This window comes from Dendrobates tinctorius, unplaced genomic scaffold (genome assembly GCF_039654945.1).
Source record: "Dendrobates tinctorius isolate UK_male_01 unplaced genomic scaffold, ASM3965494v1 ptg000070l, whole genome shotgun sequence".
In the NCBI taxonomy this organism is placed as follows: Eukaryota; Metazoa; Chordata; class Amphibia; order Anura; family Dendrobatidae; genus Dendrobates; species Dendrobates tinctorius.
Window position 1 is genome coordinate 58,317,368 of NW_027361738.1, and position 21,554 is coordinate 58,338,921.

The following is a 21,554-nucleotide window of genomic DNA, read 5'->3' on the forward strand; positions in this document are numbered from 1 at the left end:
CAATGAAGGCAGGAGGATGGCGAGCAGCATCCTAGAGGAGGGATAGAGAGCACAGAATGGATGCCTATCGGACCGACAAGATTAAGATGCAGAACGGGGAAGCTTCAAAAGGGTTTTGGGTGGTATACAGGGGGAGTCAGGGTGTTGTATAATTGTCGGGGTCGTAAACGACAATAAATCCTCATTCACCAGTCATTCCAAATCATTGTGCGAGCGCAAAACATCTGGTACCAATTAAGAATGACTCAGACACGCAGCTGATTCAGTCTTAGCTAATGTCCCGCATCCACACCTGTCAGGAGCAGTACAACAACTGGCTTTATTTACAAATACACAATACTATATTGAGTGTTAGGGGAAGGCGTGCATTAGGCGGGGTTTATGCAGTATACATCTAGTGTCCAGTCTCTCTCTGATTCGTCAAAAAGTCTCCCGATGGTTACTTCTTCACATTCCTGAGTTATCTTTTTTTAGGAGAAATGAAACTTAACTTAACTCTTTAGACACTGAATTTAAGTGAAAGTGAACACTGGCAGCCATCTTTAATACAGTTACATTTGCATTAGCAAGCAATTAGGAAAAACTTATTGTTTCACAGTATAAAAGTATAAAAGTTATATAAGAAAATATATTTTCACCTTGACAATCCCCCCTAAACACTAAGTTTTTCCCTTAATGAAAGATCCTTCGAGACTGTCCATGCGATGGGAAAAGGGGAGGTGGATTTCTTCATCCAGACACCTCAGAAGCTCTCCCCTAGCGAGAGGCCTCCAGGCAGCTGAACCCTTCACTAACCTCACATGGAGTTCTCCCGCTGTCCCTAAACTAAGTCTCTTAACATCATCTGAGAATGGGGGGTTTTGTCTACTCTCTTGAGGGGAATATACTTAGGGATCTCCCCTAGATCAGTACCATCGTACTCTGGTGGGTCTACTTCTTGATTGAGGAAGGTGCCAGTCGGAGTTGCTTTGGCAATAACCTTTTTATACAAGGGAATAACACAACAAAGAGTTATCGATCCAATTACAAGGAGGGCAATCAGTACTATACAAGCTTGTTGAAGGAATCCCTTGAGTCCACCCAACCAGCCGGAAAAGAAAGATGTGTCTACTCCAGCATTAGTTTTCAATTCTGCTGCTAACCCAGTTATCTTTTTAAGGGCTATCATGGTTTTTCCATTCACTCCAGAGTTCTGAGGGATATAGGTACAACACTCCTCTCCCACCATCCCACAAACTCCTCCTTTCTCAGCTAATATCATATCAAGGGCTAGTCGATTTTGGAGTGTCATTCTAGTGTTAGGGCCCAATTCTTCAACTATACCTTGGAAGGCATCTTGGCTGAAATTGACAAACCTTTGTTCACTGTAATATATGTAATTGATCCATTCAACATTTTTATTAATCTGCACCTGTGGGATTATAGAAGCAAAGCCAGCATAGATCTGGTTCTGGGCTTTAAATTGGTCAGGCACCCCCCTTGGCACTCCAATAGCATCAATATATACTAGTGGATCTTCTTCATAACTCATATGGAGCTGATCGAGGCTTCTCCTTTTCCTGGTAGGTTCATCAGGTATCTTTGGATCCCGGGGTAGAATCTTGAACTGCATAGCTAGTTTAACAAGGGTGCATTGGCCTGTCCAGGCATTTGGCAACCTAGGACGGAGCTTACCATCTCCACATAACCAATAAATGTCATACATATATTGTGTATGTTTGATTAACAAGTCAGTATCTAGAGAACTATTCTCTTTGCAGAAACCTGTCTCGAAGATCCCTACTGGTGTACCTGTGGTGTCGTGGGAATTATAGCAGGTGTAATTGTCAGCTAATACAGTTACTTCTCCTGGGACCTTTAGTTTGGGTTCCTTATGAATTAGTGGGACGTAATCTGGGCAATCAGTGGGCTTCAAACCTTTCAACAAATTCATGACACAGGCAGTGGTGTTGTCATCAGGGAAAAGCAATGCATGTGTGTATAGGTGTGTATTCGCAGCAGCACAAGCAATACATCCTACAGAGATATTCTGGACTTTTACATTGTACCTCACCCATTCTAACCACAAATTTTTCCTTGGGGCTGTTTGTGTTTCTATGGAGAAAACCTCTTGCCAACTGAGACCTGGAATGGGGATCACTTCATTAACTACATTTTGCAAACGCTCACCTGGGCCTATTTTAGGTGTACTGGTAACGGGGGCCTTGGTTGGTCTGAAGCTAATATCCTGAAGCCGTATATGGCCTAAATACGCATAAGGTCCAGCACTAAATACATAATTATAATGCCTTCCTAGTACGAACGTCTGCAGATCAGCAGATTGAGGGCTTTCAAGATTTAGGAGAAGGGGGTGACAGCTTCTACCCCATTTACAGCCCCTAAATGGTTGCAGAAGGGCTGTTAGATGCAGTCTCTCACGAAGACTCCTACCCGTCCCATCCTTGGGGAACATGGCTTCGCTAGGTTTATATCCCCAATCATTCCCCGTACTCCAGGCAGCATCTGTCCAATAATGACAATTATTGTTGTCTTGTCTGGTAACACACATATAGAACTGGATGATCCCCTCTACCACCCGTTCAGTCTCAAGGCACTTGACTACATCACAGAAATCAAATTGCCAGATATTCACCGGGGCTGTCAGGTTTACCCAGAGAATAAAGGGACCAGAATTCTTATTTACAATAGGGGCCGAAGAGGTAGGGGCGAGGATGGCCCCCAGTCCCAAGGTCAAAAACAACAGCAACATTTCCCTTCAGTCACTACTGTGACTAAACACTGGTTCGGTCTCTTTTACAGTGTGAAGCATGAATCCAGGTGCTCTTTCCTTCAAGTTTTACTGCAGTGGGGGTGACCAGGATCACCGTGTGGGGTCCTTCAAATCTCGGCTGGAGACAATCTCTGCGCACAAACTTTTTCACATACACCAGGTCTCCTGGCACAAAGTCATGGACCACGTCACCTGTGGATTCTGGAAGAGAAGCAGAAACTGTAGAGTGGGTGTTAGACAGTTCCTTAGACAATGCAATCACAAATTGTACAACTTTATCATTTGTCTCAGACAACTCTTGTGGCCTAATGTCTCCTATTTTAGGTGGAGCACCAAAAAGAATCTCAAAGGGAGTCAGGCCGTGTTTTCCCTGTGGGGTGTGTCTGATATGGTATAGGACCACGGGGAGCAAATCTGGCTATGGGAGTGGGTGGTCCTGGCTCATTTTAAGCAACTGGGTCTTAATTGTGGAGTTCATTCTCTCAACTTTGGCTGAACTGGAGGGGGTGATAGGGGGTGTGCAGACCCAAATCTGTCCCTAACATGTGCCACAATTCCTCGTAGACATTGGCAGTGAAGGCTGGGCCTTGATCTGATTCAACAACTTCGGGAATTCCAAATCTGCACGAAATTTCAGTGATGAGCTTCTTAGCTGTAGTTTTGGCAGTCATGTTGGTCACTGAGTAGGCTTCGGGCCATCCTGAGAACATATCCACAGCCACTAGGACGTACGCATACTTTCCTGACTTGGGCATCTGAATATGATCAACCTGGATTCTCTGCCAAGGGTAGTCTGGTTTGGCAAGATGCTGAAGTGGAACCTTGGCGGTGGCTGTTGGGTTACAGATGGCACAGACTGGGCAGGCTCTTGAGTAGGCTGTGACAGTGGTAGAGATTCCTGGGGCCCAGTAGAGCTTCTTGATACAGGCCAGAGCTTGGTTCTTTCCTCGATGAGTTGATCCATGAGCCCATGCTGCAACGGCTGGATACATTCTTTTGGGTAGACAGGGTTTCCCATCCACCTTATAGAGTCTAGGAAATTGGTATTGTCCGGCAGAACTACGATTCCCATGAATGGCTCCTGCAGCTTCCCACTGCTTCTTTTCTTCTTTAGAGGTCAACTTTTGTTCTTCCCACAATCTCTCTTCAGGTGGTCGGGCTGGCTTCCAGACAGATCCGGTGGCAGGGTATTCCATTTCCATGTCTTCTATCAACTCCCTCTTCTTTCTTCGGGCTTCGGACTTCTCAAAGTCTCGTTCTTCTTCGGCTTGGGTAGCTTCTTTGGTTGCCTGTTCTCTTGTTTGTGCTCTGGTAAGCACAGGCATCACAGGTGTATCAGTGCCTTCCCAACAGGGTTTTTCTGGTGCTGTTTCTTCTTCTTCCCACTTTGCTGAGACATTCTTTATGGCAGCAGCTTTGGCAACTTGATCTGCTAAATGGTTTCCTCTAGTCTCCTTCGAATTGACTTTCCCGTGAGCTTTGACCTTGATCACCGCAATTTGTACAGGTAGCTCCAATGCCTTCATCAGGGCTTTAATCCTTAGTGCATGTTTAACAGGGGTTCCTGTAGCCGTAATGAACCCTCGGGACTTCCACAGGAATCCAAAATCGTGACAGATTCCATAGCCGTATCTTGAGTCAGTGTAGACATTGGCCGTCTTCCCTTCTGCTAGATAACATGCTTGTTGTAGGGCCACAAGTTTGGCTTCTTGAGCCGAAAGGTGAGGTGGCAAGGCTTCAGCCAGAAGGACTTCTGTTTCAGTGGTGACCGCATATCCAGTGTGGAACTTGCCATAAGAGTCTGCAAATCGAGATCCATCAGTCCATAGTTGCAAATCAGGGTTGAGAAGTTCTTGAGTTACCACATTTTGTGGTGCAGAGGCTTCTTGTTCCAGTGCTTTTACACAGTCATGCGGGTCATCAGGTGACCTCCCGTCTGGTAAGTCCTTATACCCGTCAGGGAACTCCCCCCTAGAATGTGGAAGCAAAGTGGCTGGGTTGATGGTAGTACATTTCTGGAAGGTGATGTTGGAGGGCAGAAGTAGAGAGCACTGAAGTCTGAGATGTCTTTGGCTCGTTAGATGCTTAGGAGATGTTTGTTGGAGGACAGCAGAGAGATCATGTCCAGCTTGAATGACCAAGTCATGACCAAGTGCTATGTCAGCAGACTTATCCAGAAGAACATGGGCTGCATGCACAGCCTTGAGGCAGGAAGGAGCAGTTCTGGCAACAGGGTCTAGCCTGGCTGAGTAGTAGGCCAGAGGACGGAAACGATCAGCATGTTTCTGTGCCAGCACACCAGAGGCATGTCCTTCAGATTCTGAAACAAAGAGATGAAACGGCTGAGTGTAGTCAGGGAGACCCAGAGCAGGGGCGCTGACAACAGCTTCCTTGAGAGCCAGGAAACAGTCCTTTTGCTGAGCATAGATATACGGATTTTCAGCATGATCCCAGTCCGGTCCTCCAGTCTTGAGGCAATCATACAAAGGTTGCATGAGTCTTGAAGCATCCGGAATCCACTGTCTGCAGTAGGTAATGAGTCCTAAGAAAGACTGCATAGCAGAGTATGTCTTTGGATAAGGGATATCCTCGATTGCATGTTTTCTGTCCTCGGTGAGGTGTCTCGAGCCTTGAGAGATGCAGTGTCCGAGGAAGACGACTTTCTCTTTGCACCACTGGACCTTGGCCTTTGAGACTTTGCAGTTGGCAGAATGAAGAAAAAGGAGCAAGGACTCAGAAGCAGCAAACAGATTCTCTTCAGTTCCACAGAGGAGTAGGTCATCAACATACTGGAGAAGCGTGACATGAAGATTCTGTAACACCCACGGATCCAGGGTCATCTTCATAGCATGAGTGAACTGGTTAGGGGAGTTCTGGGCACCCTGTGGTGTCCTGGTCCAGGTCAGCTGAGATCCTTGAAACGTGAAGGCAAATAAAAACTGTGAGTCTTCATGAAGCGGGACACTGAAGAAAGCATTAGCCAGGTCAATAACGGTGAAGAGTGTTGCTGAAGTAGGCACTTGAGAAAGCAAGGTGTTTGGGTTGCGTACCACAGGAGTTTCCAAGATGGTGGCTGAATTGACTGCTCTGAGGTCCTGTACAAGTCTGTACTTCGGAGGGTCTCCAGGAGCTGTCTTCTTCTTCACTGGAAACAGGGGTGTGTTACAGGGTGAAACACATCTGATTAGCACTCCAGAATGTAAGAGGGAGGTAATCTGAACTCCAAGGCTCCGCTCTTGGGCAGCCTTAAGCGGATACTGAGGTAGTCTGGGGTATGGGTGCCCAGGTTTGAGGTGGACTTTTACTGGAGGCACTTTGAGCAGACCCACATCCTCAGGTCCAGTTGACCACAGAGTGGTAGGTAGATTGGGCAAATCCGGGGAAGGTGTCGTTTGCAGAGTCATCATCATCAGAGGGAAAGCCTTAAGGACACAACGATCTTCAGTGCCTTGTTGTGAGGCAGGATCTTGTAATTGCAATTCCATCCCCTGATCACCGAAGATGATGGTAGCGTGAAGCCTTTGAAGGAGGTCAGCTCCTAGAAGGTTGACGGGGCAGGTTTCAGACACCAGAGAATGGGCCAGCTGGGACGGGAACAGTGAGTGGTGATGAGGTTTGTTGACCTTCAACTCCAATACATGTGAGGAAATCTGAAGACAGGGAGATTGTAGGAGGCAGCTGAGATGAAGAGATAACAGAGGTGGCCGCCCCAGTGTCCACTAAGAACTTGAGAGGTTGATTGTCCACTTCCAGGGTCACTGTACCACAAGACGAGGAAGTACAGGTGGCGGGAAAAGTGGGCACCGGTTGGCCTGAACTTCATGAGTGTGGAGGAGGAAGAGGTCTCTGAGGGTGCCCCCTGCGAGGACAACTTCTTCTCATATGACCAGGGCTGGCACACTCCCAACACAGAGGTCTCCCTTGGTCATCACAAACTGGTTTGTCCCTGTAGTTTTGGCCCTGGGACCCTCTCGGCCTCAAGCGTGGTGATCCATACCGATCCTGAGCCTGATACACCATAACAGGTACTTCTGAGGCTTCTGCCATATACATGGCTGGTTTCTTCTTGCCTTTGTCCTTCTGTGCGTCCTTCTCTGCTTCCTTTTCTGCTTCTTTTTCTTCCCTTTGAAGCATTTTCTGATAACTCTTCACAACAGTGAGGGCCTGTTTTAGGGGACCATCAGGTAATTCGGGACGAAGCTTCATGACCTTATCCTTCAGTGGATCTTCCAGACCATCAATAAAAGCACGGACCAACAAGGCTGCCTGCGTCTTCACATGAGTTGAATAACCCAAGTCTTCAAACTGCATAGTTAGTCTGGCAGCGTATTTCTCCACAGCTTCACCAGATTCTTGTTGTATATCCTGTATTGATCCTGCTTCGTCACAGAGACGATCCTGGGCCCACTTTGTGAGTTGAGCGATAAACTCCTTTCCAGACTTGAACTTGTTGAGAGGTCCTGCTTTAGTGGGGTCCAATTCCTTCATGATGGTGGGGAGAAAATATTCGGAGGCTTTGATTGAGGTGATGCCTGATAGATCAGACCATGTAGCCCCGTAGATGCTCCTAGTCTGTTCCAGTTTCCTTACATACTGCATGGGAAATTTGTCCGGGTCAGGTAACTTGTTAACAATAGCATCAATTTGTACCGGAGTGAAGGGTTTGTATTTCAGCTTCAGCCCTTCTTCTTCTTCGTCATGTGTCACTGCCTCATCCTTTGGGGCAGTTGGGGGTGCTGTGGGTATTACCTCATCCAGGGGCTTTATACCTGTGTGCATCAGTGGTATCATGTATTCAGCTACCAAGGGCATGATGCCCTCTAATCCGGATTCATGGTAACAGACGATCCTAACTTCTTGTAAATCGAGATCTGGGGTTGATTGGAGACAATTCTTGATGACTTCAACGTGTTCCTTCATACAGGGGCCCAGTGGGTATCCAAAGAGTCCTGAAGATATCAATGGTATAGCCAAAGTTCTACGAGGAAGTGTATCTCTCCCTAGCCGTCCTGCAAAGATAAGCACTGTCTGTAAGGCGGTCTGCAATATTGTACGGCAATGCTCGGGTGTCCTGTAATCATATATAGGGCCTGCAGTGTGTAACACTATATCACAGGGCAAATTCCCTCCCTTGGTGGGCATAGCGTCTCCTGGATGCAAGGGGCCATAATTGGTAAGGTAGGCCTGACACTCTTGGGTTATGGCTGGGCCTCCCTTTTTAGCTATCTGTTGGGCCAAACCACCTCTATGCGACAGGGTAGAGTTAGCTGGGTTCACTATGGCTCCTACCTGGTGGGTAACTATGTCCCCATACCCCACTGAGAAAAGAACCTGGGAGCCCTGAGGTGTGATGTAATAGCGTGAATGACAGGGGAACCAGATTTCAGGGTCATGGGGCAACCTAGAGGATTTGTTGAGAGGGGTAGGTAGTGGGCTCCTTCCGGGCCGGGGGGATTCGAACGGACCTAATAGCAGTGGCGGGGCAGGGGGAATTGTAGCAACCTGATTGTCAGAATCTTCTGATCCCTCATCATCTCCGATAGCTTGGCGCCTCATACGCATTACGGACCGGAAAGCCGTACTGCCGGTCAGGGCATCAAGAGTGAAGAGACCTTGACCAGGTGTATTTACAAATATCACAGTGGGTTGCACCGGGAGACTAGGCCCAGAGGCCGGAACAGAAACAGGAACATTAGAGGTGGGAACAGCATCGGTCGGTGCCGGAGGTTTCTCAGGAAGTGGTGGTCCCTGATAGTACTCGCCGGAAAGTGTTACCAGCGGACATAGTGGCTGGGGAGGAATTCCGGGTGCACCAAGATGGCTGCCGGTGGAGGCGTGGCATGCCCCACTTCCGTCCATGGTCTGGGCGGAACCCCAAGGACGGCCCGCCCCACACACACGGCAGGTTTCCACCCAGGTTGGATTCTGCACGCCACAAACAGGACACACCCACGCTTCTGGAGAGCTCGTCTTGTCGCCATTATAGGGCGGTGGTTGGGACTGCATTTTCATCATCAGTGGCACGGCGGCCATTTTACAATCTATAAGATCACAGTTCAAAGGCATTTTATAACCAAACACAGGTTCCGCATTGTCTGATCCTCCTTCCCCATCAATCTCTTTCCATCCTTCATTCTTCAAGCCTCGCGCAACTCGCAGATGAGCTTGTGCTTGTTCTAACAATCCTTTATCTTTCAACATGCCTCGTTTGTTCTCTATGAGATTATGCCACATAGCCGGCTGTAATCTCCCTGACGAGGGCAATCCTACATGCTTATACAATCTCTCAACATTCTTGACTGCCTTCTTGCCTTCCCGTGACGCTACTATTGCCTTGACCTCCACAGCATCCTCATCTAACTTGTGGGGCACAGACTTCTTCTGCTTTAAGATACGCAGCATGACTCTTACAGAATACTATGGTTCTCTGCAGAAAAACCACTGGTAGCGATATCAACACTGATGTTCCACAGTACGGAGCCTCACGTTCGACGTACTAGGAAAAGAGCCTCGCGCTCAATATTTCCTTTCCCTAACCTTGAACAGCAGTGATTAACAGATTATCCTGCCACGATATTCCAACAGTCGGGAGGCGGTCTCCTAGTGAGAGCCCTCCACAGAAATACAGGTGGTCCCTTCTCGGGACGTCTTAATTACCTAGTTGGTACAATATCACAGAGGCTGCGTCTCCTATCCCTTCCTCTAAGTTGCCCCACAATCTGCAACTAGCTCAATTTATCACTCCACTTCACTACTAGACAATAGTCACGGGTAGGGTGGTTAAATGGAGTACAATGACCGGTGGAGGAGGTGTGGTGTACACGAGGACTCGCAGAATGCGACGTCTCTCAGTTGCTGGTTCAGAGCGTGGCACAGGATCGCACTCAGTCTCACCACTCGACCGGTCACCCCTCAGACCCAAGGAGACCTCAGACAAACCAATAACGGCTGAGACACTAGCAAGTGTGACACATACAGTGTATATGATCTCACTTACCGTGTTTTGGAGGGTGATCAGTCCTCGAGGTCAGCCACTACAGGTATCATCCACAGACATCCAGGCATGGGTCCAGAGGAGCCTCGGATCACTGTCCACGCCCCACGTTGGGCGCCAAATTGTCGGGGTCGTAAACGACAATAAATCCTCATTCACCAGTCATTCCAAATCATTGTGCGAGCGCAAAACATCTGGTACCAATTAAGAATGACTCAGACACGCAGCTGATTCAGTCTTAGCTAATGTCCCGCATCCACACCTGTCAGGAGCAGTACAACAACTGGCTTTATTTACAAATACACAATACTATATTGAGTGTTAGGGGAAGGCGTGCATTAGGCGGGGTTTATGCAGTATACATCTAGTGTCCAGTCTCTCTCTGATTCGTCAAAAAGTCTCCCGATGGTTACTTCTTCTTCACATTCCTGAGTTATCTTTTTTTAGGAGAAATGAAACTTAACTTAACTCTTTAGACACTGAATTTAAGTGAAAGTGAACACTGGCAGCCATCTTTAATACAGTTACATTTGCATTAGCAAGCAATTAGGAAAAACTTATTGTTTCACAGTATAAAAGTATAAAAGTTATATAAGAAAATATATTTTCACCTTGACATAAGCATTTATAGAATGTAGCACAGGCTCTGAATAAGGTTTTATTTATGCCAAAACTGGTAACCTATTCCCCTTAAAGGGAACCTGTCAACAGGTTGACCAGGTTTTCTCAATATAAACTTATACCTTACCTTAATTTACTTTTACTGCAGTCTAGCAACCTGCATATGCAAGTCCCCAACCTCCTCTGCAAATCCCAAAAATACATTTTCTAATCCCCTTCATGGTGTGTTGTTATGGGCATCGCTGGTCTTAGCTTTATTGTCTCCTCTCTCCCTGCAGTTGCTGTCCTCCTGCCCTTCTAAGGCTATGTGAGCACGTAGTTTTTTTTGGTGTGCGGATTTTGTAGAGAAAACCGCAAGTAAATCCGCAGGACAAAAGTCCTGCGGTTTTGCCCTGCTGTTTTACACCTCATAATGGATGAAGTGTAAAACTGCAGCGTTTCTGCACCAAACAATTGACATGCTGCGGATTGTAAACTGCGGAAAAATCCACAGCATGTGCACAGCTTTTTTTAATTTCCATAGGAAATAAAGGTACTGTACAACGCAGCAGAAATGCTGCGGAACCGCAGCAGAATCCGCACTGTGTGCACATACCCTTAATGTGGATGTGTCCTACGTCATCCACAAAGTGCTCCATATTTGCTCCTGTGCAGGCATACTTATATACTCATGCAGCAGGAGAGGTCAAAGAGCCGATGTCCCGAAAGAAAAGCCAGTGCATTACAGCGAAGTATGCCTGCTCAGGAGAGAGATTGGGGGGGGGCGCGGTGTGGATGACCTAGGCCGTGTCACCCACATGAAGCAGGGAAGGAGGACGAGGATTGCTGGGAGAGAGCAGGCAACGAAGAAAGACAAGGGACGCCCATCGTACCGGACTACACTGTATGGAGGGATTATAAGATGCTGGCCGTAGTTTTATATTTAAAGTTTCCCTTTAAACCAGTTTTTAAAGTCTCTATTATGATTTAAAGGGGTATTCTCAAGTTTGGAAGTCCCCTTCTATCCAAAAGATAAGGGGTAATGACCTGATTGCTGGGATTCCCACCATTTTTTTTTGTGGAGCTGTAAAGAGTTGTGTGATAGACGCATTGACTCATCATGTGCACCTCCTCTCCATTCATTCTTATGGGCTCGGCCATCTTCAGCTTTCCCATTTTAAAAATGAATGGAGCAGCAGTGATCATGATCGGTCATTACTCTGGTCTCATGGGGTTCTTTAGTGCCCTTGTTCTTTGGATTGATGGTGTCCCAGCAGTCAGACCCCCAGCAATTGGTAAAGTATCTCCCGTGTCACAGGGGAATAATAAATTCCCATTGGGTATTAATAGTCAAAACACAATTTTTCTGATCTTAAACTAAATCGATTTCTTGTTCTTTAGCACGCCGTGGAACAACAGATTCAGAGTCATCGGGAGACTCATCAGAAACAGCTGAGCAGTCTGAGGGACGAGATCGATACCAAGGAGAAGATCATCACTGAGCTCCAAGAGTAAGTCATTCATTGTCCCTGACAATATAATGTAGTGGGACTGCAACATTTTAATCCACATGTCACGCTGAGATAAAAATTGGATTTATCGTTCGGAAATGGAGCTTATCGGCCATTTCAGGTGACTTTGCTGTTTTCAAGGAGCTCTGTTCATACACTTTAACCCCTTCATTCCAAGGCCATTTTCCTTGTTTTCTTTTTTTTCCCCTCCCTGTTTCCAAGAGCCTTCACTTATTTTTTTTTTTTTTTTAAATTTTGGTCAGTATATCCCAAATCAGTACGAGTACGCAGATACCGAACGGGTATAGGTTTTTTTTGTTTAAGTGGTGAAAAGCAATTCTGAAATTTGTGTGGGGAAAAAAAAAAAAAAATTGCGTTTGTCGACACATGGTATTTTTGTCTTTTTTTTTTTCTACAATGGGGTAAAAGGGTGTTTATAAACTTGTGGGTTTTTTCCCCATTTTTTTTTTTTTTCCTTAGACTTGAAGCTGCGATCTTCTGGTCGCCTGTGCTATGCATAGCAGTGATTCAGCTGGAGTTCACTGGAGTATTGTAATGACAGGCACGGTGGGCTTCTGCAGACCCCTGGCTATTATAACAAACCATCAGCGCCCCGCCATCACTTGATGGATGTTGATGGGTGATTGGAATGACGAGCTTCCAGCTTGAGCTTGTTAAATCCCGCTGTCAGAGATGGACCCACGGCTGCTAAAGGTTTAATGTGTGGGAAAAGATGCCAGCTCGGTGTCTGAGCCCGTGTCAAGGTCGGGGACACAACAAATGACGTAAATATGCGCCATATGTCATGAAGGGTTAAGGAAGTTGTCACTTGTCAACCCCTGTCTGTGATATTAGGCCATGACTAAATAAGAAGTCCTAGGTACTAACCCGGCAATCTGATCACGTATTACTTTTTTCTTTTATAATAGTATTATTGATTTTTGCAGCCAAAACCAGAAGATGATGCTTGAGCAAGAACGTCTGCGGGTGGAGCATGAAAAACTAAAGTGTGCAGATCAGGAGAAAAGCAAGAAGTTGCATGACCTCACGTGAGTGCTTAATGATCGGTAACCTCTTATTTGCTGGGGAGCATGTATTCTCATGATTTCTTTAAAAAGAAGTGATAAGTCTGAACCCCATTCAAATACTGTATTAGGGTTTATGGACATCAGGGGATCTTTATGAGCTGGAGCAGAGCTGCTCTGACACCCAGACCCTCCATGGGATACATGCAGGGAATATGTGCGTTCAGAAGGAACTTTCTCCAGAGACGACAAATCTACAGTCTTCAGTTTCATTATAAAAAAAAAAGTGTTTATCTTCAGGGGAACTATTATGTGCCGTATGTACAAAGACTGCATAGAGAACTGCAGCTGTATGGAATTCAACAGTAAAGAGGGTTATCCGTTCTTTTAAAAAATGTGGCCACTTTCTTCCAAAAAACAGGTCTACACCTGTGCATAAGCTTTGTGTCTTAGACTGCAACTTAGTTTTATTAAAGTGAATGAGCTGAGCAGCAAGAACTTAACGGCGCATGTGAAAAGATGCAGTGCTGTTTTTAGAAGAAAGCAGCCATGTTTTTGCAGTCCTGTACAGCCCCTTTAAGGCTCTAGATTGCTGCATACTTGCTTTAAGCTGGACACATTGTTTTCATATGACCTTTATTGTCATCGTTGTCAGAGTTGATAACATTTTGCCATTATCCTTCAGTGTTATACAAGACAGAAGAGAGCAAGCACGCCAGGATCTAAAGGGACTTGAAGAGACCGTGGTAAGCAGAATGTGGCTGATGTGTAACAGTTCATTGTTTGGCCACAGTATTCTCCTTGAAATTGATCTTAAGTTTCTGTATTCTAGGCTAAAGAACTCCAGACCCTACATAATCTCAGGAAGCTTTTTGTTCAGGATTTGACAACTAGAGTGAAAAAGGTAATTGATTTCCAGGTCCTCATTTCTTCTGGTCCAGCCTGGTTTTCCTATTAACGTGTTATTCTCTCTGTACAGAGTGCAGAAATGGACTCTGATGATACTGGAGGGAGCGCTGCACAGAAACAGAAGATCTCCTTTCTGGAAAATAACCTTGAGCAGCTCACCAAGGTCCATAAACAGGTATGTATTGACACCCCTTAACAGTTTTGTGCATTTTGTGTAAGGTGCAAAAAAAAAATGAATCTGACCCCTGACACTTTGTTCTGTATTCTGTAGCTGGTACGTGATAATGCAGATCTGCGTTGCGAGCTTCCAAAGCTGGAAAAACGACTTAGAGCTACAGCTGAACGAGTTAAAGCCTTGGAGTCTGCTCTAAAAGAAGCCAAAGAAAATGCGTCTCGCGATAGGAAACGGTATCAACAGGAGGTCGATCGCATTAAAGAGGCCGTAAGATCCAAGAATATGGCAAGAAGGGGACACTCTGCACAGATCGGTAACTAGTCTGTCTGCCTTCTATGCACACATTTATGTCCTAAAACAAATTGGTTTCATTTTAAGTGGCCAAATTTTCTATTCATTGGCCTTGTTGGTGGCACTTGCATAGATTGACAAGTTGGACATGCACTTGTAATTCTCTCTATTCATTTGTGTGGGAGCAATGAAACGAGCCAAATACATTTCTGGAGATATATACAGTTCCAGCATATTCTATCCATATGTCCCTGATGAGACACCCCATGTTGAGCTGTTCAATTAATCTACCTTTAATATAATTTTTCTTTTAGCTAAACCTATCCGTCCCGGTCAGCACCCAGCTGCCTCACCAACACACCCAAATGCAATTCGTGGCGGCACTGTTTTCCCTCAGAATAGTCAGCCTGTTTCTATCCGTGGAGGAATTGCTAAGCCTGACAAAATGTAAGTTTATATACTTTTTTTTTTTTTTTCCTTTTCCTTTTTGGGATGGGTGAGAGTTCATACTTTAATCGTGTTTTTTTTCGGTATCAGATAAAGGTTGGATTTCTTGAAACCTAAGGCTGGTTTCACACTTGCGTTTTTTTGCACTGCGTTTATGCGCATGCGTTTTTTTTTTCCTATTCTTAAAATGGGCGCTCATTGGCATGCGTTTCTACGCGTTTGTATGCGCATGCGTTTTTTTGCACTGCGTTTATACGCATGTGTTTTTTTTTCCTATTCTTAAAATGGGCGCTCATTGGCATGCGTTTCTACGCGTTTGTATGCGCATGCGTTTTTTTGTAGTGTGCGACCGGGTGCACAAAATGCATCCTGATGCATTTTTTGTGCGTCCGACCTCTAAAATAAAAAAAAAAACGCATGCGCACAAAATTCACCCAAACACACATTATAGTCTATGGGAGCGCTGACGTGCGCATGGTCATGCGCATGTCAGCGCAAAAAAGCATGCTTTTTTTTTTTTTTTTTTTTGCTAAAACCATGCGCAAAAAAGAAAACTCATACAAAGCGCATGATGCATTTTTTTTTGGCGCGTTTGCACTGCGCACGCAACGAAAAAAAAACGCAAGTGTGAAAGTAGCCTTACTCAAGTTGGCTATTGCATACGCCATATTGTTTCCCACCCGATAGATTATAGAATCATTCGACCTGCAGAATACCAGTTACCAGTATGTGAGTCAATAATCAGGGGAGATGTACCAAAACTGGCGCAAAGCAAAACGAGTTGTTACCCATTGCAGTCAGTCTTGTCGCCCAATTAATTTCCCAAAGAACTTTTTTAAAAAAATGAAATGAATCTTGTATCACTTTGACTTCTGTTCCCCTAGAAAATGATTTTCTTTCATTATATCAAGTCTGTTAGATATCTTGCTTAGTAATGAGTGAATCTGCTGAAATTTGAATTCTGACGTTTGCTGAATTTTTGACCAGGAAATTCAGTCCACATTCGATGTGATTGAAATGTCCCTTATGCTCTTGCGTCAGCCTTTAGTTATTTTCACACGGCATACTCTTCCTTCATCTTCAGTTTGTGCCAGTGCTTCCGACACCATATAGGTAGGCCTCTGACGTTACAACATGCGTGTGCCAAGGTACTGAGGAGCCTGTGGGTGATACATATTGTAATGGCTTGGTGTCATCGGCGGTCTATTCGCTGACAGAAGCCCCAGTGCAGAGTGAATATGGAGGAGGATGGCATCATGTGCGATGAAGTAGTAAAGTAGAGACCTAACAGACGTTTGAGCAGCAAACTGAACTTTTTTTTTCTTCTTAATTTCCCCATTTTGCCAGCCCTTTACAAATCTGCAAAGAAGTAGTTGGCTGGTCGGCATTTTACTGAATTTGCACAGTGATTAACAAACAATTCATGGGAATTCAATTTTCCTCGAACCAATTCTCTCATCTCTATTCTTTTATTTGCAGTTGCTATTGTTCTATCCATTAAAACAGAAATGATACACAAAGCTGAGTGATCCCGATGAGGGCCATCTATAGGGCTTCCGTTGCATGCGTCGTCAATCACAGAGGCGCCAAATTGCTTCTATGAAGTTAACGTTTTATTTTTATTTATTTTTTTATATTTCAGCTGCTGAAGGACCGACCGCATTCTGGACAGTCAAGTGGTGATCATTACTGGGGTTCACTTCACTTTTGGGGATTGTAGGATTGTTTTTGAAATTGTAATTTATATCCGGCCTGTACAGCTCATCCTTTCTCCCAATTTTTTTTTTTGCAAAAAAAAAATTCTTTTTTATTTGCAGCGAAACCTTAGTGCAATTCCGATGTATTTGCATATGAAATGTAATTTAATAGCTCCATCTATTGCACAGTTTGTTCTCCATGTCTTAATCTAGTCTGCACTGTGCCAAGTCTGAATGTACGTCACTGGTCGAGTAGAGCCTAGTCACGTCTCTGTATATCTTTCGTCATAGGGACATGGCGCAAACTATAACTGTTTAATACACTTCCAGGTTAACCTTCTCCAATACGTTTAAGAGTCTGCCGCGTTATCCCAGGGCCGGCGGCGACTGATGAAGTGACTCTAACATCAGTGCTACAATAAAATACTGTAGATTGTACAGTGTCTAGCTACTAAAGCGTGCTTTATTATACCTGCCGCTGGGCTGAAATCCTCATTACCAAATCTCCAGATTTCAGGACACTCGAGGCTGCTCTACTATTCTGTGGTGGGAAAACCTGCTGCAGTGTGGTTGTAACACAAGGCAGGAGGAAAACGTTTCTATACCAGACTGGGCTGTTCCTTAGCGTTCATGTGTGAAAACATTCTGCTTTACCCTGTTAATAATTGTGTATGGGATCATCGAGGCCCGTTACTGTAGGACGGGATTTTATTAAATGTATATTTAATTTCCTCATTATACCACTTTCGATTATCCATTGTAGTTTCTAGTTTGCATACATTCCTTGCAGTGGTGCTTTCATGGAAGGGGGACTTATTTACATGCACTGGAGAAAGCGATGTTTAGAAAGGACTGCGGCGTACCCTCATCGAGTGTTTCTGTAGGTAACTGGGTGTCCCATTCCCGGTATCTAATATGTGGTTTAGAAGAGCGGGTTAAGTTTAGGGGACCTATCGGCTCCCCCTGAGTAGATGTTTGTATTCCCTTACTCTGACCCGTCTTTTTTAAAAGAATTCTGCATTGTGCCGCTCCTCTGTAACTCCCCCTGGAAATGCTATGAATAAATGGACTACTGGGTTTTACTGTGTGCATACACAATGAGAGTAATGCCCAGTTTCCAACTTGTGCATGCGGGTTTATCTGAAACTTTGGTAAAAAAAATTTTCGTATGTGGCTAAGAACTTTCCGGCAGGTAGCTGCTAACTACCTGCCTGTTCTATACTGCGATAATCTGTTCAGACTCAGCCAGCAACTCTACTGCTTCCAGAGATGTCACGTTGACAGAGCAGTTTTCTCCTACTCTGTCAAAGGGGTGTCATGGCTGCCATCATGCTGATTGGCTCCCCTCAGCTAGGCAGCAGGGATCCGTCTGTCAGTCAGCATGGAATTGACACCCCTTCAATATAGCAGAAAAGAAGATCCTTCTCTGTTGACGTTGGAAGAGGGAGACTCTCCTGAAGGAGCAGTCCGGGACCGCTCTGAGCCGGGAGAGATCGTTCCAGACAGGCAGGCAGGTAGCAACTACCTGCCAGAAAGTTCTTGGCCCCATACGAAAAAATATGCAAAGTCCCTGATGACCCTTTTATAGAGGATCGGCACAGGTTTTATGGGAAGTACAAGTATAGGACCGCCACTTTTTGAAAGATGGAAATTTGTAGGTAGGACATTATGATTTTTGAGTGTAAAATGACTTGTACTTGATGGATTTTTCTTTTTGTTTAGGATGTCATTGATTTTGCACTCTACCTCCTTAATTGACGTTCATTCTCATGCAGTAGATTATTTTGTATTCGTTCAGTTTTTGACACTTTTTTTTTTTTTTGGTTCCTCTGGACGCCAAAGCAAGGCTTCTGACAACAATAGCTCTTACCGGTTCCCCTCACTAGGGTTTACCTTCTGATAACTGCTTTACTGATGGCTGAGCCTTTCTTACATGGGAGATTCAGTATGCACTACTGATGAAATACTAGAGGAGCTTGTGTCCTAGCTGTCCAGTTAATTACCATAGCCATGTGGGCTAGAATATACTGGAGGAGACTGGTAAGGCTGGACTCAGATCATATCAGTTTAGGTACATCATTCCCCGCTGAAAGCTGCCAGCTTTGAATTATATTAAGTGCCGCTATATAACATACACTCCTGAGTTATAGGGGGTCTTGACACTGACTTTTTATAAAACGCTTGATCGATTAACACTAATCCCTTTCCTGATTTCTCATGGCCTCGGACGGTGCACACACGGTCTGCCAAGATTACTATGTATCTGTCGTTTTAAGCCAACAAAGCCGGACTTGTACAACATATGTAAGGCCTCATTTAGATAGTCATAATGCAGGCACACTTTAGCATCTACTTTAGGACGCAAGTCTTCCGACCCTTTTGAACGGGAAAGAGCTTGATGATGCCATTAGTTTGGGCTGTAAAACCCACACTCAGGCGATGACTTGCAGCCATCTGAATGAAGCCTTCGATTCCAGCATCACCCAGGCATGAGAGTGACAGCACCCATCATGCAGAAGCCACAGGTATATGTTAAGGGAGGCCGGTGCACATCACACTAAACGGGAAGCAGAATATTTTCCTATTTGTGCCTCCATCACTGTCTTTTTACTTTTTTGTTGTTTTTGGGTTTTTTTCAGTTTTTTTTTGTTTTTTTTTGCTATGTTTTACCTTTTTATATCAGAATTTGTTTTTGCCCTGTCAAACTGGTCAAAAAAAAAATAAAGATTATCTGAAAGTCTTCACTATGAAAAGTTTGTTTCCTCGCTTTCCCCTACTTCAGGCTTCCATTATAATGGTTTGTGGTAAACGATTCTAGATTATATTAAGACTGTCTGTTGCTGAGATTTTTCGGTTTGTCTTTCATTCTCATGTTTTCTTCCTGGCACTTGCATGTATTGGGAATAGTACAGCGATGCAAGCTCAGTGTGTACCTATTTATTAATGGCGAACGGCTAAATTATTTTAATTATTTAATACCGTGACACTTACGTGGGTGTTGGTGACAGAAGACAGGCCAGTAAGAGGTCGGCACATAATACACATTCATATGGGGACAGGTAAATTGCCATTTCCATCAGTCTTTCTGCATGCTGTAAATGTATTTGTGTTTAAAATAAAAAAAGAAAAACTTGAAATAAAATACTGTTTCAGGCACTTTTTTTTTTTTTTTGTACTGTACAACAGGGCCTGCATGGCCTGGTGCCATGACTCATCTGACTTTCTGGTGCTATACATTCTGTCAGTGTGGAGATACTGAGGTCAATGGGTGCTCTCGTCTGCCGGCCTGGCTGTCTTTTGACTACAAGAGCTGGGGTTCATCCCACTGAATGCCCGTACTCTTTCTCCGTAATCAGAACACTACTCCCAACAAATTGTTGAGGGTGCCACACTTCGGTAAGACTTCATTGGATCACCGACAGTCAACAGCATAGATTACATTCCCAGCAAGGATACAAGATGGTGCAAGTGATGGTTTCACCCTTCTGCTAGCTCACCAGGGATTAGAATTTAGGTGACTTTGGGGCATCCAGGGCCAACTACCCCAGTCAGCAACACCCTGCTTTCTCCTACGCCTCATTGGGGGACACAGTGGGTGTTATGCTGCTTGCCACTAGGAGGACACTAAGTGAACACAGAAAAAAGTTAGCTCCTCCCCTTCAGTATACACCCTCTCGCTGGATGAGATTTCTCCAGTTGTTGCTTGGTGTCTGTAGGAGGCACTTGGGTCTGGCTTCAGACCCCACCGTTTTTATTTTCATTTTTGAATTTTCTGTAAATTTTTATTTAATTAACGGCGTGAAGGGGGTGACGGTTCCTTTCAACAGCCCGCTCTCCCCCGAACCAACAACAGGCGAGCACACGGAGTATATCTCCCAGTACACTTTCCTATGACGACTGGGGCATACCTGATTCTTCTGGGCGACGGTTCCTTTACGGTCCCGATCTCCCTGCACGGATACGAGAGCAAGCGCACGGAGTGCAGGGAGAAGACTTTGGAAGAGCTTTCGGATGCCCAGAATCAGCCCCTTGACCTCTCCATCCCCCTGCCCATAGGGAGGATCGATTGAGGTATACCCTATTAAGAACTACTCCGGCTCTGCTACATCGCCCGGGATGATGAGATCTGAAGGTTCCTGGACAGCGCAGCCGGCGAGAGCACCGGATTGGAGATATGGGGTCGGGTCCTGGTCCCCGGGAGAAACGCTGACCTAGCCTCAGCGGCGGTATACCGGCGCCACGTCGCGGCCCCCGCTCCCCCCTTCACCTGGCACTCGCGAGTAGGCCCAAAAATTTAGTCCCCGGCTTTTCGTTAGCGCCGCCGTCCACGTCTTTGGTGCGTCTCGCTCTGCGAGAGGCGCCCTACTAGTCTCGGGGGCCATGTCCTTAACCCCTTCTCTGCACCTCAGGCTCTGACTTCTGCGGGGGTGCGCGCACTGATGGACAGCACCTGATGACGCTACAGGGCCACCACTATTCCTCCCAGGGACACATCATCGGGACCGTGGGTAAGCTGCATCTGCCCTCAGTGCAGCTGCGGCTGCAAGGTGCTCCCTGCGTTTAGTCCCCCTGAGTGGGCTGCGTCCTTGTCATGGTCTGTGGAGTCACTGACCAAAGCTATAGACTCCCTACGGGAATCCTCTTTAAGTCAGAACGCATCTTTACTGCCCAAGGAGGGCTTTGGCGACGGCCGGGAACCGTCCACCAGCAGGTGCCGTGCTCGTTCAAGGGATCCTCAGGTCTCTAGAAAGCGGACCCATGACGCATCCCCTAGTCACGCTCGCGCTTCAGTATCGACGAGTTCTGTCTCTCGCTCTTCCTCTCCTAATGTTTGCAGAGAACATGACTCTGAATTCGAGTCTGACACGTCAGTCCCTCAGAATCCCCCAAATGTCCATGAGTCGCTTGATTCTCTTAGAGTCGGTCAACAAGTTTCTGACATTGGACAAGGAGAATATTCCCGCTCCGGAACACGTTATCTCCTTTTAGAAGACTAAACGTGTACGCAGGGTATTTGCCAGCCATCCGGAGTTTAAGGACATTGTCCAGAAACATAGGAACCGACCACATAAACAGTTCACAGCGCAAAAGCCTATCGAGGTTAAATACTCCTTTGCTCCAGATATAATCAAGGA

General features: G+C 45.6%; 1 protein-coding gene across 1 annotated transcript in view; it reads left to right on the top strand.

Moving 5' to 3' along the window:
- Positions 1–19,160, top strand: part of KIF5B (kinesin family member 5B) — a 120,820-nt gene extending 101,660 nt beyond the window's left edge. Inside the window, exons 19-26 of the mRNA XM_073581688.1 lie at positions 11,766–11,875; positions 12,823–12,924; positions 13,586–13,646; positions 13,733–13,804; positions 13,880–13,984; positions 14,081–14,297; positions 14,590–14,722; positions 16,365–19,160. Coding sequence (XP_073437789.1) covers positions 11,766–11,875; positions 12,823–12,924; positions 13,586–13,646; positions 13,733–13,804; positions 13,880–13,984; positions 14,081–14,297; positions 14,590–14,722; positions 16,365–16,371 — 807 coding nt within the window. The 3' untranslated portion in view covers positions 16,372–19,160. The remainder of the gene's footprint in view (positions 1–11,765; positions 11,876–12,822; positions 12,925–13,585; positions 13,647–13,732; positions 13,805–13,879; positions 13,985–14,080; positions 14,298–14,589; positions 14,723–16,364) is intronic.
- The last annotated feature ends 2,394 nt before the right edge of the window (positions 19,161–21,554 follow it).